A 20,152-nucleotide genomic window follows, 5' to 3' on the forward strand; every position below is an offset into this window, starting at 1 on the left:
TATATCATAAGGACATAATAATTACGTCATATAAACGTCATAAATATCATGCAAGGGTCACACTTACATCATAGGTACGTCAAACATATTACGTAAGAATCGTACGTCAGAAAGTAGAAAATTATGAGTCATATATGACTTACATGTTACGTAAATCATGACGTAGCATGACGTCATTCTAATGTTAGTTTAACATAATTTTGTTCACTGGATAGTGTGTATATGTTCATGCATGTATTATTTTATTGTGTGTGTATGCTTATAATTATTCTTTTGTGTGCAAGTGTGTGGGTGTTTATAAATATGTGTAATTTTATTGCGCGCGCGCGCGCGCGCGCGTGTGTGTGTGTGTGTGTGTGTGTGTGGTTTTATATTTTTTTCTGTGTGCGCTAGTGTGTGTATGTTGATAGATGCGTGTATATTTATGGTATGTTTGTCTGTATGCTTGTAATTATTTTTTCGTGAGTGGTAGTGACTTTTTCACTTTGGACCTAGGAAATCCTGGAGTTATTTGAAATAATCAATCCTCTAAATCAAAAGAGATGAATTTTGAAACAGACGTGAAGTTAACTGAGTATCAAATTATCGAAAAAATATAGTCCCCAATTCCTTATTGGTGAAAGTTGTAATTTCGTTGATAAATGATTAGCTGTGATTATTTAATTTAGTTTAACATAGTTTAGTATATAGTCTGAAGATGGGTTACTTTAAGAATACTGTAAACATACTATAAGCATATTGATGTTTAGTATATTATTTTTAAGTAAATTCAGACTTGGAGCAGAAGAAAAAAAAAGGGAAATTTTCTCCAGAGGAGAAAAAAAAGAAGAGTGAAATAGAAAGTGGTAAAAAAAATAAAGCAAGATTTGTATCAAATAACAGTGACTTTTGCTAACATTTATACCGAGAAGTCATATAATATCAGAGTATTCAAAATGATAATATTTTTTATTATATTTATCAGGAAAAAGAAGTCAAACTCAAGTGATGGAAGACAATAAAGAGAGCGAAGGACAAGTCAAGGAAAAGCCTATCGAGAAAAAAACAAGAAAAGGAAGAAGAAAAAGATAACAGAAAAAAAGAAAGCAGTACTACTAATCATAATATTGAAATGAACAAAAAGCGACCAGAATTATCGGAAGAAAAAATTTGTGGGAGGATGAAAAAGGTTGAAATGGGGTTAGATAAATTGAAGAAAGAAGTGGTAGAACTTAGGAAGGACGTGGCGTCCATGAATCGCGTAAGTATTTAAGTAAAATCAAGGAATTGAATTTAATGATTTAATTTAAAATATTATAAATACAATGAGTTTAAAATACTTCAAGTATGAGACAAGTTGTTATCATGCTTGTTTCATTAATAGACCTAGAAGAGGGTGAAAAAAAGCTTTGAAACGTAAGAACGTTCTTTAGTAATTGTTTCGACATAAAATTGACTCCATTCTCCATTTTTGAATATAGAATACCGAAAAATAAAAATTTTAGAATTATTTTTTCTTGAATTATTATACTTAATAGCTAGTCGATGAAATCACTTATAAAAATTGATTATCAATTTTTGTTACAGACCATACAATCGTGGATGCAAATGTGGACTAATTATATTTGCAATCAACAAGCAACTCAACCAATGAGTCAACCTTCAACCATTGTTCCACCGCAACAACATTATTTTAATAATCAACGGATAACCCAGCCTCCAGTGATTGTTTCATCGCATCAAAACTCGCCCGCTTTTTATAATTTCCCTTCTCCACAGCTTCAAACTCAAAATTTCCATTCCCCACAGTTTCCAACTGCAAATTTCCCACCTCATTATCAATAGCAAAATTAATGAAAAATTTTGTAAACAAATTTTACTTATTTAAAATAATAAGTATTGTTAACAAATCTTAATTTTTCGTCAAATAAGTGTTTTATTATAAGCTGTTCATTTAAAATGTATAACTTACAAAATAAACGATAGAAAATAAATTTAGAAAATTTTATTATAATTATAATAAAACTTTTTTTTGAATTTTAATACGCATGACATGACATCTATTTATCGTAATTATCAATAATAATTTATAAAAATGATGAAATTTTATAATACTTTTTTTACCAGATATAATATTAAAAAAGTACAATTATCCTTACGTAAATTTGCTCCCAAAACATTTTAGGAAATAACTGCTTTTTTTTCTTAACAGTGATTTGGTGTAATAGAACTGAAAATGAAAATAACCAGGCCACAAGAATACATATTGTCTGTTCAAAAATCAAAGTATTGTGTATTATTGTTTTCTAAAATTAATAATTTTTACAAAATGAAAATTGTTAAAAAACTCAATTGGACAACGAGTTTAAAATCACGCGCATAATTAATCAAAGCGCCATCTGCCGATACTAGATTATTAGTCTGATGAAAATAAAGCAGTGTTTTTTTGGTTAACGCCACGGTGATTTTTTATAAATAAATCATTTTTAAAGCGATTAAATCGTGTAAGATGCAAAATCGTAATTAAATCAACGATCATCTATTTACATATTGAATAAAAATAATCTCAACAAATGTCAGTGTAATATTTATAACCTATAGTGATCGTGAAAGTACTAAATTGACAAGCAAGAAGATAGAGAACGAGCAGAAGAATTTTATAACACTGAAATTAGTACACACGACAATTTTTTAATTTTTCTTTAAAAATAAACTGGGTCTAGAAAATTATTTAAAAAAAACTAACATAAAAATTTCTTAGAACTTCTGAGTATGTAAGTTTGTTAATATTTTTTTTTTTGCTATAATTCAATTGTTAAAAAAATTCTAAAAATTATCAAGTGTCGTTCAACTTCGCTATCATAAAATTTTTTTATTGTTATATTATAAATGAATCAAACAAATTTTATAATTTAGTTATTGATCAGTGTTAATTCTGCATCTAATTTTTTCAATAATTGTTTCAAGGTGTTTAAGGGGTCGATCTAGAGTTCCGGACAAAATAAATGAGGGTACTTTTCAATGAGTACTTCTTCTACCACATAAAATGAAATGATGAGAAGTCGCTTAGATTTTTTCTGCCGAACGATGTCAATGATCATGTTAAACAAGACTCATGACCTTTCACAATTTCTTGGAAAGCTTACTTATTTTTTCAGATAATTACGAACATGATTTTTTTTTAAATTTTGTATGGCAAATACTTCTGTTACTAGCTACACAAAATATAACCAAACCATGAATCACGTGATTAAATTTTGAATAACAAGAGATGAAATGCTTAAATTGAAATTTTTAACTTTACGCTATGGAAATCAATGATTGTCAAGTAATGGGAACAGATCATTTCTTAAGCCTTATAAATATGAACATAGCGGAAACTTCCAGAGATGGTCGCAGTATCAAACGTTTTCCAGATTTTTGTTCATCACGTACTTGAACGAAAAATCGTAAAGTAATAATAGAAGTTTCTCTTTATTTACTTTAATTTTGAATTGTCATCACTCAAATATGACAATTTTTGTTAAGAATGGAACTATTTGCAAATTTTGTGGCTTGTATAATAGAAAGTTTGGTATATTCTTCAATTAAGTAGAATATAGGAACAAAATAATTTGAATAATAATTGAAAAAAAATTTCAGATAACGTTGGTGTATCGAGAACATCAGAATCAAGTTCCTGATTGATTCGTCTGCAAAGGTACTTCACAAGTTTTGCGTAGATTCATTGAGAAAAGAAGGCACCGTGGAAACGCAGAATTGGTCTACTCTAACATCGAATTGATACTATACACCAAGAAGTCAAACTATCTACATTGTGAGCTGTACTGTGGCCAATGCTGTCTGGAATTTATCGCAAGTTAAGCAAGTTATTATATTTTCTTTTCAAATTTTAAAGAATGTCTTGTACTGTACAAATTTTTAAGAATGGCTGGTACTGTAAATTTTTAAGATTGAATGTTAGTTTTTATTGTTTTGATCAGATGCCGGCTTGCATTTCAATGCAAGCTATAATTTGAAAAAAAAATTTATAAAATTTTATTTTCAAATTAGGCCAGATCAATCGTAATGTAAATATATCATAATGGATGGTAGTTTTTAATGTCTCCATTGGATGCCGGCTTGTATTTCAATGCAAGCTATAATTTGAAAAAAAATTCATAAAATTTTATTTTCAAATTAGGCCAGATCAATCGTAATGTAAATATATCATAATGCATGGTAGTTTTTAATGTCTTCATCGGATGCCGGCTTGTATTTTAATGCATGCTATAATTTGGGAAAAAATTTCTTAAATTTCATTCCCAAATTAGGCCAGATCATTTGTAATGTAAATACTTCACAATTTATGTCACTTTACAATATTTTGATTGGACGCGGGCTTGTATTAGAATGCAAGCTACAATTTGGGAGAAAATTTATAAAATTTATCTCCAAATTAAGCCAGACCTTTTATACGGTAAATATTTAAGATTGTATGTTAGTTTATATTGTCTTGATCGAATGCCGGCTTGCATGTTAATGCAAGCTATAATTTGCGAATAATTTTATAAAATTTATTCTCAAATTAAGCCAGATCATTTCTACTGTAAATATTATAGAATCTATGTTAGTTCATATCGTCTTGATCGGATGCCGGCTTGCATTTTAATGCAAGCTATAGTTTGGAAAAAATTTTTTTCCAGATAAGGCCAGATCATTTATATTGTAATAAAGTGGAGAATTCATGTTAGTTCATCAACTTTAGATCAGACGCTGGCTTGCAAATCGATGCAAGCTGTAATACAGGAAACATTTAAAAAATTTTCCTCTGATTAGGCCAGATCTTAAGTTTTGTACTCATTATTCTAAAAAATACATTTAGTATAGTTTCAAACAAAAAAAGAAAAGTAGTGCGATTTATATTTTATAAATTTTTTATTATTTTGTAAATTAAAAAAAAATTTTATTATCACACCTAACTTGTCTCTTTAGTTCAGATCCAACTGGATTTGAATCATTGATCGTTTGTGGTCGATACTGTCGATAGATCGCGCTACTGTTTATTTCTGTCTTTTAAATAATGTTTATTTTTTTTATCTGTCGTCGGTAATGACGATAAACGAAAAATAAGCCAACCCATCAGTTACCATTTCTACTACCGTGTCACCTTAAACTAAACAATTGCTGAATTTTTTTTTTTTACTTACTTTTAAAAAAGTGAAGTCATTCTTGACATACTTTTTGAACTTCGGCAATACAGTAGCAGGTGGAACGAATCGTTTATTGCATACATGACTGTCCAGAGTATGTTGATTATCCAACATTTGAGACGAGTCTGCAAAAATATAAAGAGTTTTTTCAATTATTCAACTGAATACATATGAGGCCTAAAAGCGTCATAATTTTGAAAATTTTCAGCGTTACAATTTTTTGTAATTAGGAAAATAGTAAATTAAAAGAACTCCATCTGACCGCACCTGAAATGAAAGGTTGATTTCACAGAATAAATTTTCATGTTATGCCAACAACATTCGACTGACATTAAATAAAATTTATTTTAATTTCATTAGAATCAGTTAAAAATTTTCGGCAAAATAACATCTATGATTTGTTCGTACAACACATTGCCTGATAATGTTTTAATTGCACTCTTAACTTCGATAAAATAACTAAAAATAGTCAAAATGTCACTGTTATACACGTCAAAATAACGGTAATTTCATGAGATTTTAAATCAATTTATGAAAAATTAGCCATTTCTTTTTATTCAAAAGTAATTCATCAATGAAGTCACCGAAAACGTGATTTTTACTATTTTGATCATTTTAAAGATCTACTATTTCTAAAATGAGTGACGGGTTCCGCTCACCTTCGAACTCATCTAAGGTTATTATCCAAAGAATATGTGTACCGAGTTTTCTCTTAAGGGGCACACCTAGTGTGAAATTTCGAAAAAGTCGATTTTTTTTTTTTTTTCATATTTCGGTAGATTACACCTTTAAAAATAACATATTAAAATTTCAAATCGATATATCAAATAGTTTTTGAGTTATAACATTTTAAAGAGCAGCCGCTCGGCAGCTAGAGTGTCATTAGCTGCGAGACGTACCTGAAGTATTGTTCAGAGTCTACTGTCTCTTCCAGCCCCTATAACACGATTCCAGTTTCTATTGTTGGCTCTCAGGTATACAAAAATATATCATTATAATAATTTCTAGAAATTTCTAGAAATTTTTCGTTTACTGCCACGTAAATTATTTTCGGAGCCAGACACATTTAGTTTCATTGTGATCGTTGTATCGAGCGCAACATAATTTTACACGTGCTATTTTCTTAAAAATGAGTGATCAATCTTCATATTCAAATAAAAAAGGAACTCATAATGTTCCTAAGCATCGATCAATTGCGAAAAAACGCAAGTTTACCGGAAATAGATTTACATTTGAGCAATCTACTGCGAATACCAGTACGTCCGCAGAAAAGTTATTACAAAATAATGACAATAATGTTGTGATTGACCCATCTCATGGATATTGTATTTTGCAATTTTTATCAGTTTTTAGTGCAATTAGTAATTTAGTGGTGTGTAAAACCTGTCAAAAAAAAGTTACTTTCAATCAAGCAAGTTCAAGAGGCCTAGGGTTCAAAATTGCTATTATTTGTGAATGTGGCAATTCGTATATTAATTCTGGACCAATGATTAATAACGCATTTGAAATAAATAAACGTATTGTTGCTGTGATGCGTCTATTGGGCATCGGAATAAATGGGATAAATTTTTTCTGTGGATTAATGGATTTAGCATGCAAATTTTACGACCAAACTTTTGCGGGATGTTTTACGAATTTACAGATTGCAGCCGAAACTGTTTGTAAGCTCAGTATGCAGCAAGCTATAAATGAAGAAAAAGAGCTTACATTAAAGAAAGAAAATTCGGAGACAAATTTGACTGTTAGCGGCGATGGTACCTGGAAAAAACGTGGCCATACTTCCCGTTTTGGAGTAGTTACGCTGGCAGGAAAATACAGCAAGAAAATTCTTGATTCATGCGTAAAATCTACATATTGTCAGAGTTGTGTTTTTGGAAGAAAAAAAAAGATAGCGAACCTGAAGATTATGAGGAATGGCTATCATTACACGATGAAGAATGTGATGCCAATCATAAAGGATCTGCCTCAAAAATGGAAGTGGATAGTGTAAAAGACATGTTTGGTCGTTCCATTAGTAAATATGGTGTAAAATATACCCGCTATATTGGTGATGGTGATAGCGCTACCCACAAAGGACTTATAGATTTGAATCCTTATGATATTCCTGTTGCTAAATTGGAATGCTATCTACATGTGAAAAAATAATGGGAACACGTTGCCGAAGTGTAAAGAACATTAATAAGAAATTAGGAGGAAAAAGTAAAACATCACAAAAGTTAACTGTAAATTTTATAAATAAACGCCAAAAATATTATGGTTTAGCAATTATGAGGAATCAAGATAATGTAGATGAAATGTATAAAGCAATCTGGGCAACATTTTATCATTTCTGTTCAACTGACAAAAACCCAAATCATAAAAATTGTCCAGAAGGCGCTGAAAGTTGGTGCGCTTATCGCCGCGCGGAAGCTGAAGGAATCACTAGTACATTTAAACACGATTACCTCCCACTGGATCCAGAAGTACAAGAAGCTATAAAACCTATTTATGAAGACTTATCTCGATATGAATTGCTTGATAGATGTAAAGGTAACAATACTCAAAACAACAATGAAAGCTACAACGGTTTACTTTGGCACTTTTCACCCAAGCATCTTCATAATGGCTTCAAAACTATTGAATTGTCAAATAATTTTGCAACTGCAATATTTAATGACGGTTATTCGTCAATTTTGAAGATATTCAATGTAATGGGAGTGATAGTTGGACCTGCAGCAAGAGATTTTGCGGCTCTTAAGGACGACACGAGAATACGAATCGCTGATTATCGCCAAAGGGCTTCTTCAAAAGAAGGTCGATCATCTCGAAGAAAAGCTTCTTCAGCTGAACAAGCCCTTTTCGAAGAAGAGGAAGGTGTATTATATGGCCCTGGAATAGCAGATTAGCTGTAAATATGATTTTAAACCACTTATAACCGTGGAAACGATCATTTTATCTTTAAACGCGTTTTTCTCGAAACAGCATTTTCCGAATTTGCTGCAGTGATTACTCAAAAACAAATGATCCGATCACTATCGAATTTTTTTACATGTTCTATATATAGTTCTCCGTACAATGACCTATCGATTTTTTGATCTGATCAAAAATCGAATTTTCGCAGGCCACAAACGACCAAAATTTTAGGTAAAATTCGACTATTTTTTTTAAAACGCCGCCATATTGTCAATTTTTGATTTTTTTTTTTATCGTAGGTCATTGTACAGACAATATTATCTAGTTTAACGAGATATTTTTTTTTTAGATTTCATCCACGGAGAAGGCCGGAATCACTGCAGCAGTGAAGGACCTTTTTTTTTTTCGCGCCGTTAGAGATCGACGATAACTTAAAAATATTTAATTTTTTTCTACAAAAATTTCATTATGTATTCTTAAAACATGTATAAATATATTCTTAAAATTTTAAAATAATTGATAAAGTATTTTTTTTAATAAAAATTCCCAAAAATCACGTTTTTTTTAGGCCGTTACACTAGGTGTGCCCCTTAATCCGTTAAGAATAGTAGATAATTTAGTGTACACAAGCCGTGTTATATATATATATATATATATATATATATATATATATATATATATATATATATATATATATATATATATATATATATATATATATATATATATATATATATATATATATATATATATAAATATAACACGAAAAAAAAAAAAAGGAATTGTAGCTCCAAGTGTCAACTTTCTAGATTAATACTTCAAAATTTTATACCATCTACGGTTTTTGAGTAATCGTAGAAAAACCAGCAACAAAAAAATTTTCAATATTTTTTGTTTTTTTTTTTTTTTTTTTTTTTGGTCTACCATATTTAATACCGGGTATTACCACCTCTGTTTTCAACTTGGCTAAATTTTTCCAAGGCTAAAAATTTATGTTTTTGTTTTTTGGAAATTATCATACTGGAATTTGACAAATTTGTTAATCGAAGTTTATTGAACAAATTTGATCTATTGATAATTTTACTGTTGTAATTTTTTTTTAAATTAATTTACTGCTTGACAATTTTAATTCTCTAATTTAAGAATTTTATATCTATTATAATTTCATTTTGAAATTTTTGAAAATTTCCCATAGGTTAATTTATAATTTGTAATTATTAATTTTCATTTGAAATTTTACTTTATTTTTAATTGTTGATTCTATTAACTAATTTTAATCTCACTTGAATGAATCTTCATTTTCAATTCTTTTGAGTTTTATTTTAATTTCTAATTCATGTTAAATTAAATCGGCAGAATTAGACTCGGACAAATGATGTAATTTAATTCAATTTTATCGGTACTAAAATTTCGAATTTTATAAATTTTATCTTGAGTTTATTTTACAAATTTAATAGTCATATTAATTCTAAATGTAACCTCCTTTAATTTTAACTATCGAAATTTATCGACTTGCTAAATTTTCTATTTTGTTTAAATTTTAATTTAACTTTTTTTTAATTCGACTTAAAATTTAAATATTTTATTTGAATTCGGATAATTAATTCATTAATCAAGTAGGGTAATTGAAAGACGGAACCTGGCCTGTGCATAGAATTTCCGGGAGCAACGCAATATTTTGCCGAGGTTAAATTTTCTGTACCTAAGAAATTTTTGGTGATTTCTTTTCTTTTAATTCCGACTTTCGTTGTCGTTCTAGTAGCCTTCTGTCTAGGCAAATTTTATTTGCCAAATTTCACAGCTCTATCAGGTACTTAGGATCTGCTTAATTGCGTTGCAGCTCAGGATTTGGTCAGCGGTAAATTAAATCTGGAATTTCAGGATAATTAGAATAATTATTGAAGGATATTTAGGCTGGCTAAATGTCTAGCAATAAATATCAATTATAAATGTTAAAATAATCGCTCTGAAGGTTCCACAAGTAACTCAGAGGAAAATAAATAATGACCTGATTTTTCAAGATCTCGTGCTGGCGTCTCGGGCTCCGGCTTCACAATCTCGCTTTTCGGTGCGCCAACTTCACTTGCCCATGGTGTGAAATTATCCCTATCCGCGGAACACTTATTCTCTAGGCCCCGGAATTTATGCTAATTTTATTTTCACTCCACGAGCATCTCAGATCACAATGCCCTATGATCCGTCGATAATTAACCATCGTCGGGGTGAGGGCCTTCAATAGGTAATAAAGGAGCCCCCGTGACAGCTTCCATTTCTGATAAATGTCGTCTAACCATGATTGAAAATCAGAAAAGTAAAAAATTTCGAATTTTGACCAACAAAATTGAAAAAAAATTCTTTTAGCGCAAAGGGATTAGTTTTGGAAAAAATTGTTGAGTTAAGCGATCTGCTAAGGATTCACGAAAGGTAAAAAAAAAAAACAACCGCCTAAAAGTGTATGGAAAGATCGAAATTCGATCGGGGGTATTTACTTTTTTAACTACCCGCTAAGAAAATCGAAGATTTTCAAAAATCGGGAAGTTATTGTTTTAACCCCGTTTTGCCAAAATCGGGTTTTCATCAGATCTCGACGTTTAAAGGTCTCAGGAAGCTTTCCTGACTACTCCCGCGATGCTGTGTGTGTGTGTGTGTGTGTGTGTGTGTGTGCGTGTGTGTAAACCTCTCATAACTTTTGAACGGCTTGACCGATTCTATCGTGTTTGACGCCAATCGATAGGGCTTGACTGAACGTAAATTTTGAATATGGTTTAATCCGATTTTGACCCGTAGATTTTCTGAAATCGCAAAAAAACTACGAAAAAAAATTAATTTAAATGTGGTTTTTTTTTTAATAACTTATAAACGGCTTGACTGATTAATTTCAAAAACTAATCAGCTCTTAACATCGAAAAGCCACGTCGATCACCACCAAGCCGGTCAAAATCGGTTGATTCGTTCGTGAGTTATTGTTGACGAAAAAAATCGACAAAAAGTTTTTTTTTCGGATTACACCAAAATTTCCGGTCTAATCAATTTGTGTTTTAAAATATATCATAGTATTTGAAAAACTGCGTTGAATGCCGCTAAACATGTGAAAATCGGTTCATCCGATCATAAGTTATGGCGGTTTGAAAATTGAAGAAATAGTGATTTATTAAACTTCTATCAAACTTTTGAGCTCAGAGAGCTCAAAACTACACGAAAATTAGATTTTTGAGCTTAAAATAAGTGCAATTTCGAGCGCTTAATTACGCAAGTAGCGGGAAGTTGCAGAGATGGCCTTCAAGGTCAACCGTTTTCGTAATTTTTTCCCACACGTTGGGATACCAGCCTCACAACTACTTTTTTCGAGTTTATCGATCGTTATTTGAAGACTTCCTCTGTAATTTATTTTGAGAATATTTTAATTATAAAAAAATACCGCATAATAATAGAAGACATTAGCTGCTGTTTGACCCTTAACTTCAAACACTGTACACATACTAGTGTTTTACAAATAGGTAAAATTTAACTAAAGTAGTTCGTTAGTTCGAGGCTGTCAGCTAAGTCCTATATGAGTTTAGACTAAATACTAATTTTTTTCTTGTACGTAGACAGTCTACTGAGTAGAATGTCATTTGGTAGGAGTCTTTGTTAGAAGTTATTTAGAAGCTGAGATATAAATTATTAGAATTCAGTGAAAAATCGACTTTTCTCAAAATTCAAAAAATTCTCCAGCGGCCGAATTTGATTATGTCGGGCCCAAATTTTTAGGATCGTCTTCTTTCAAGGTGTACTTTTGTGGAAAAAATCGGCATTAAAATCGCTGACCTAAGTACGCACACTTTCGTCGAGAATTAATGGATCTACCCATATATATATATATATATATATATATATATATATATATATATATATATATATATATATATATATATATATATATTGAGACACTACAAAATGTCCCGACTTTATCAGCCTGACGAACTACCACCCGAAATTTTTGTTACCGACACTAGCTAAAATAATAGGTAGTCCCGTGACGTCACAAGACGGCACGAGGAGGGGAAAAACGGTCACAAACCCCGATACTTGAGCGGTGATCGACACTTCGATCTATCCCCCGGTGTCAACCACCACGTTAGGTTTATCTTAGTCAATCTGACCACTATTACCACTATACTACTATTACCACTATTAGGTGATTACTCACCAAAACTAAATAATTATTAACAACTACCAAATCTACTAATTAATTAATAAGTTTATATCATCATTATTACTATTATTTTGTGTTAAAATATCATTGTGTTATTATAAATAATTAACCATCGACAACCTAGAATATTGGTAAAATAATCATACCACAAATCTATTGTATTTCGTCACCGAATATAATAAGTATAATTCAAGTGTTTAGTTAGTGAAATAAAATTAAGTTTGTTGCAATTTTGTTATCAATCAAGTTAATTTATCCACTACACTATTCATACTGCGTAATTTCATCTAATCAATTACAACAGCAACCACGGAAGAAGGACCATCTGCACAGTAACTTTTGTAAATAAGTAAAATAAATTTAACTGGCACACGTGGTAACTTCTGTCCCATAATATTTCTAATCGAGCTTTCTTAAAACAAAAGACAATCATAAATGCGGGAGCGGAATATCCCAGGGCAGTGGACCAAAATTATAAACGAAATCCAGGCGACTATTTCTTATCCGCGAGGTTTAGTGGCCTGGAAACTAAAATTTTTCATAGAAGTAAAAAATTCTAGTGTTTCAATATATATACAGGGTGTCTCTGAAGTGGCGGGAGTAATTGTTGGGGTCGATAGAGAAAAAAATACTGAATCGAAAGTTCCTGAGCCAAAAATTTTTTTGGGCCATAGAATTTGAGTTATGAATTAAAAACGATAGCCAATCAGAAGCGCGCTATTCGAGAAATGAAAATGAGCGGGGAAGTAGAGGAGACGCGAGAGTGAGATGCTGCAATAGCAGCTTACTCGCTCACACAAAGCCGAGCATGAGAGGGGATTGTGACGCTATGAGCCGAGTACGTAAGTGTGAATGAGTGGATGTATGAGGTCGCAAGCGGACGGCTTAATGTATGAGTGTGTGTCCGTGTATCGCAGCATTATTGGAGGCGTTGTAACGCTGAATTAAAGCTAACCGGGTACTCTAAGACAGAGGAAAAATTTTAATTTTTATTTTTATTCGAAAAAATTTAATAAAAAAATAAAAAGGCCCAAGATTTAACCAGACCCACAGAAACGGAGAGTAAATTTTTAATTCTCATTTATTTTGCTGGGGATTATTTTCAAATACAAAAAAAAAAAAAAAAAAGGCTAAGATTCAACTGGAATCTTAATTGCTTAATAAAAGGAGTAAAGCGTAATGATGTGAATGCAAACTAATAACATTAAAGTAAAGTTATCCTTGAACTGCCGAAACACCTGTAGATTTTTTTGAAATGATTTCTTTGCTAAGAAAAAGGGAAACTAAAATATCAAAATTACTAAAACGTGAATGCCATTTCTTTTTCATATTTTCTTCGACATTTTACCTGTCAGTGAATAAAAAGAATATTTAAATTGAAATATCAAAATTATAAGGACTTGAATTCAATGTTTTGTTAATTTATCATTTGACATTTTACCTATCAATTAAGTGATAAATAATTTAAATTAAAATATCAAAATTATCAGGGCTTGGGTGCGATTACTACTTAATTTGATACTTGGGATTTTACCCGTCAATTCATTAGAAATTTATTTCAATTATAAGATCAAAATTATGAGAACATGAGTGCGATTTATTTTTAATTTATTATTCAGGATTTTAACAGTCAATTGATTGATAAACAACTTTAATTAAAATATCAAAATTATCAGGACCTGAGTTCAATTTTTTTTTTTAATTTATTATTTATTTACCTGTCAATTAATTAAAAAATAATTTTTATAAAAATATCAAAATTGTTCGGACTTGAGTTCAATTTTTTTCTTAATTTATAATTTGACATTCTACCTGTTAATTCACCGATAGATAATTCTAATAAAAATATCAAAATTATTCGGACTTGAGTTCAATTTTTTTCTTAATTTATAATTTGACACTCTACCTGTTAATTCACTGATAGATAATTCTAATAAAAATATCAAAATTATTCGGACTTGAGTTCAATTTTTTTCTTAATTTATAATTTGACATTCTACCTGTTAATTCACTGATAGATAATTCTATTAAAAATATCAAAATTATTCGGACTTGAGTTCAATTTTTTTTTAATTTATCATTTGACATTTCGCTTGTTGATTAAGTGATTAATAATTTTAATAATAATATCAAAATTATCAGGACTCGAGAGCGATTTTTTTTTAGTATATTTTTTTACATTTTACCTGTCAATTAACTGATAAATAATTTCAATTAAAATATCAAAATTATTCGGACTTGAGTTCAATTTTTTTTTTTAATTTATTAGTTGACATTTTACCTGTTAATTAACTGATAAATAATTTTAATAAAAATATCAAAATTATCAGGACTCGAGAGCGATTTTTTTTTCAATTCCTTATTTGACATTTTACCTGTCAATTAATTAAAAAATAATTTTAATTAAAATATCAAAATTATTGGGACTTGAGTTCAATGTTTGTTTTAATTTATTTTTTGACATTTTACCTGACGATTAATTGAAAAATTATTTTACAGAATAATTCCCAGCAAAATAAATGAGAAATGAAAGTTTTCCATCCGTTTGGTTGGGTCGGTTGAGTCTTGGGCAATTCCTTCTGTTTTCAAAAATTATTCCGAGCATAAGAAATAAGTAATAAAAATTTTCTATCTGTTCGTTTTGGTCCGGTTGAGTCTGGGGCCTATTTTCTTTTTTGAAATAATTTTGTCAATTAATAATTGATAATAAATTTTTTCAATCAGTTTTTTATCGTCTTGTCAAGATTAGGCTGATTTTTGTTCAATAAATTTTTGTTTGTTATTGAAAAGAGAAAATAAATTTTTTTGCATTCTTCTATTCTTGGCTCTGGTCGAGTCTTGGGCATTTTTTTCGTTTTTAAAAATAATTCCTAGCAAAATGAATGGGAAATAAAAGTTTTCGATCCGTTTGTTTGGGTCCGATTGAGTCTGGGGCCTATTAATTTTTTTAAGAATAATGTTGTTAATTAATAATTGATAATAAAATTTTTCAATCAGTTATTCGAAGTCTGTTTGAGATTGGGCCTTTCTTTTCAAGGAAAATTAATCTTGGTGATCAAGTAATAAAAATTTCTATCCGTTTATTTGGGTCCTGCTGCGTCTTGGGTCTATTTTTTTTTTTCTTAATAATTTAGTTAATTAATATTTAGAAATAAAATTTTTCGATTTATCTTTTTCGGGTCCGGTCGAGTCTTGGGCAATTTTTTTGTTTCGAAAAATAATTCCCAACAAAAAAACAGGAATAAAAGTTTTCTTTCCGTTTGTTTGGGTCCAGTTAAGTCTGGGGCCTATTTTTTTTTTTTAAAAAATTTTGTTGATTAAAAATTCATTATAATACTTTTCAATTATTTTTTCTTGCTCCAGTCGAGATCAGTCCCTTTTTCAAAGGAAAATAATTTTGCTGATTAAAAATAGAAAAACAAAGATTTTCAATTTATTTTATTTCGGGTCTGGTCGAGTCTAGGGCATTTTTATCGTTTTCAAAAATAATTTCCTGCAAAATAAATAAGTAATAAAAATTATTTATCCGTTTGTTTGGGTCCAGTTGAGTCTAGGGCCTCATTTGTTTTTTTAATTAGTTTTGATGATCAACAATAAAAATAAAATTTTTGGATCATTTTTTCTGGGTCCGGTCGAAATTGAGCCTTTTATTATAAAAAAGTTAATTATGATGATTAAAAATGAATAGTAAAATTTTTTTATTCATCTCCCTTTCGGTCTGATGGAGTCTTGGGCATTTTTTCGTTTTTAAAGATAATTTCCAGCAAATTAAGTAAGTAATAAAAATTTTCTATCCGTTTGTTTAAGTCCGGTTAAGTCTGTGGCTTATTTTCTTTTTTTAAATAATATTTGATTAATAATAAAAAATAAAATTTTTTAATTAGTTTCTCTTAGTCTGTTTGAGATTGGGCCTTGTTTCGAAAAGAAATTAATTTGGCTGATTGAAAATGAAAACAAAATTTTTCAATTTATTTTTTTTTTTTTGGGTCCGGTCGAGTCTTGGGCGATTTTCTTCGTTTTTTAAAATAATTCCCATCAAAATAAATAAGTAATTAAAACTATCTATCTGTTTGTTTGGGTCCGGTTGAGTCTGCGGACTATTTTTTTTTTTAAATAATTTTGTTGATTGAAAATTAATAATAAAATTTTTTAATCATTTTTTTGCTCCAGTCGAGATTGGGCCTTTTTTAAAAGAAACAATTTTGCTGATTGAAAATAAGGAAAAAATTTTTGTACTGTTATTTTTTGGATCCGATCGAGTCTTGGGCATTTTTTCGTTTTTAAAGATAATTTCCAGCAAATTAAGTAAGTAATAAAAATGTTTATCCGTTTGTTTGGGTCCGGTTGAGACTTGGGCCCATTTATTTTTTTATAATAATTTTGTTGATTGAAAATTAATAATAAAATTTTTCAATCATTTTTTCTTGCTCCAGTCGAGATCAGGCCCTTTTTCAAAGGAAAATAATTTTGCTGATTAAAAATAGAAAAACAAAGATTTTCAATTTATTTTATTTCGGGTCTGGTCGAGTCTAGGGCATTTTTATCGTTTTCAAAAATAATTTCCTGCAAAATAAATAAGTAATAAAAATTATTTATCCGTTTGTTTGGGTCCAGTTGAGTCTAGGGCCTCATTTGTTTTTTTAATTAGTTTTGATGATCAACAATAAAAATAAAATTTTTGGATCATTTTTTCTGGGTCCGGTCGAAATTGAGCCTTTTATTATAAAAAAAGTTAATTATGATGATTAAAAATGAATAGTAAAATTTTTTATTCATCTCCCTTTCGGTCTGATGGAGTCTTGGGCATTTTTTCGTTTTTAAAGATAATTTCCAGCAAATTAAGTAAGTAATAAAAATTTTCTATCCGTTTGTTTAAGTCCGGTTAAGTCTGTGGCTTATTTTCTTTTTTAAATAATATTTGATTAATAATAAAAAATAAAATTTTTTAATTAGTTTCTCTTAGTCTGTTTGAGATTGGGCCTTGTTTCGAAAAGAAATTAATTTGGCTGATTGAAAATGAAAACAAAATTTTTCAATTTATTTTTTTTTTTGGGTCCGGTCGAGTCTTGGGCGATTTTCTTCGTTTTTTAAAATAATTCCCATCAAAATAAATAAGTAATTAAAACTATCTATCTGTTTGTTTGGGTCCGGTTGAGTCTGCGGACTATTTTTTTTTAAATAATTTTGTTGATTGAAAATTAATAATAAAATTTTTTAATCATTTTTTTGCTCCAGTCGAGATTGGGCCTTTTTTAAAAGAAACAATTTTGCTGATTGAAAATAAGGAAAAATTTTTGTACTGTTATTTTTTTGGATCCGATCGAGTCTTGGGCATTTTTTCGTTTTTAAAGATAATTTCCAGCAAATTAAGTAAGTAATAAAAATGTTTATCCGTTTGTTTGGGTCCGGTTGAGACTTGGGCCCATTTATTTTTTTATAATAATTTTGTTGATTGAAAATTAATAATAAAATTTTTCAATCATTTTTTCTTGCTCCAGTCGAGATTGGGCTCTTTTTGAAAGAAAAATAATTTTGCTGATTAAAAATAAAAAATAAAATTTTTTCATCCATCTCTTTTTGGATTCCAGTTGAATCTTAGCCTTTTTTTTTTGTATTTGAAAATAATCCCCAGCAAAATAAATGAGAATTAAAAATTTACTCTCCGTTTCTGTGGGTCTGGTTAAATCTTGGGCCTTTTTATTTTTTTATTAAATTTTTTCGAATAAAAATAAAAATTAAAATTTTTCCTCTGTCTTAGAGTACCCGGTTAGCTTTAATTCAGCGTTACAACGCCTCCAATAATGCTGCGATACACGGACACACACTCATACATTAAGCCGTCCGCTTGCGACCTCATACATCCACTCATTCACACTTACGTACTCGGCTCATAGCGTCACAATCCCCTCTCATGCTCGGCTTTGTGTGAGCGAGTAAGCTGCTATTGCAGCATCTCACTCTCGCGTCTCCTCTACTTCCCCGCTCATTTTCATTTCTCGAATAGCGCGCTTCTGATTGGCTATCGTTTTTAATTCATAACTCAAATTCTATGGCCCAAAAAAATTTTTGGCTCAGGAACTTTCGATTCAGTATTTTTTTCTCTATCGACCCCAACAATTACTCCCGCCACTTCAGAGACACCCTGTATATATATATATATATATATATATATATATATATATATATATATATATATATATATATATATATATATTGTAACAGGGTAAAATTACTCTAAATCGATGTCACCGGATATCGATAATTATTCGACATAGCACTGGCGCGTCTCGATCTTCGGACCTAAAGGGAGAATAGGAGGGGGTGAGTTTGGGTTAAAATAGGTGAGCCGTGCAGTGAAAAAGAGAGAAGTAGTGTGACCGCCAGACATAGTGCCACGAAAATCAAGAAGGACCGATCCCCGGAGTAGTGACGAGACGAAGGAAGCCAACTACAACTAGGACTTCATCCTCAATAAGAGAGTTAGATCATCATTTTATTCGTCAAGGTATTAATTATTACTCTGTGGGACAGAAGTGGACCGCGGTTTACCTAATAACCAGTTACTTCTCCTAATTATTTATCAATTGGATCGTTTAATCGACGATTATTTTAATAAATAATAGTTGAACATTTGCTAGTTTGGATTTAGTGATTTTCATGGGGGCTTATACCCGAAAATCTCTCAATCGACCTTGTGGGAAAATTTAATAACTAAAAATTATCAATTAATTAATTAACATCCGAAAAATTCGTTAATTTTATTTGTTGTAATTTATATAACAATTAACTTAGTAACATTGATTAATTTTTGTTACTTGAAAATAATCAAAAAATTTTTGTTCGTGGAATTTTGGTCGAGCGTCAGTACATTTTTGTGTCGCAGTAAATTCCAATACGCAAGGTCAAGAAAAACTTAGCTAGCGAATGTTCTAGCAAATAAAATTTGAATATTTCGACTTGTGTCGAATTTTAATAATTGATAAAATGATAAGAAAATTATTAAGAATATTTTATTAAGAATTAATTACTGAAAATATTTTATTGTAAACTATTTTTATTTTCTAATTATGAATTTAGTTATTTTTGCGATTAAGTCTGTGCGTTAGTTAAATTGAAAATTACCGAAAATTAATAATTAATAGCGTGGGCATTAAGTCCAAGAAATTGATGATTCTGAGTAGAAAATTTCACAGAGAAAATTTAGTCAGAATTAATTAATAATTTTATGTTAATAATTTTGAACGTGATTGTAAGAATTTTATATTGTGACTAATTTAATTATCCAAAGTTAATCCAAGGTATTAAGCCTCTTGTCTTAAATAGTTATTGTTATATTATCAAGACCATGACTATAAGTTACTTTGGAATTTTAATCTATTCAATACTTTAATATAGAATGAAAATTAATAATCGGAATTTTGAAACTGAATGTTCGTTAAGTCCTTGGAATTTGATTGTTAATTTGGAATTATCGTTTTACCAATAACTAATGATTGAATAATTAAGTTTAGAATATTAAACTAAAATTAAGTATAGTCAACTTTGTTAAATTAAAATTTATAAAATAAAATCGTACAAGTGTGCGTTATGTGTGTGAAGATTAGTGTGGGTTATGCGTGATAGAGAGTGTTAATAGTGTTAAGTTGGTTCTGGTTAGCCGTTAGTTAGGATAGACGGTCTCTGTCGCACTGCAGACTTTGCGCAGAGAGACTCGTTGGTCCTGGTTAGCCGTTAGTTAGGCTATAGTTTATAAGTTTTAAATAATTATAGTGTGAGTGTGTGAGCGAAATTTAATTGATTCTGATAAGTACATATTTTATTAATTTTTATTGTTAATAAACATTGATCAATCTTGTGATTAATTATTTATTATTCAACAGCACCTTCCTCCACT

At 29.8% G+C, this 20,152-nt stretch overlaps 1 protein-coding gene across 1 annotated transcript in view; it reads right to left on the bottom strand.

Annotated features, from left to right (window-relative positions):
- Nucleotides 1–20,152, bottom strand: part of LOC141535113 (uncharacterized) — a 224,404-nt gene that overhangs the window by 64,723 nt on the left and 139,529 nt on the right. Inside the window, exon 3 of the mRNA XM_074254905.1 lies at nt 5,169–5,296. Within this exon, the coding sequence (XP_074111006.1) occupies nt 5,169–5,296 (128 nt within the window). The remainder of the gene's footprint in view (nt 1–5,168; nt 5,297–20,152) is intronic.

The sequence above is a fragment of the Cotesia typhae genome, unplaced genomic scaffold (assembly GCF_013202065.1).
Source record: "Cotesia typhae breed Kobodo isofemale line unplaced genomic scaffold, CoteBio_Ctyphae scaffold_13, whole genome shotgun sequence".
NCBI classification, from domain to species: domain Eukaryota; kingdom Metazoa; phylum Arthropoda; class Insecta; order Hymenoptera; family Braconidae; genus Cotesia; species Cotesia typhae.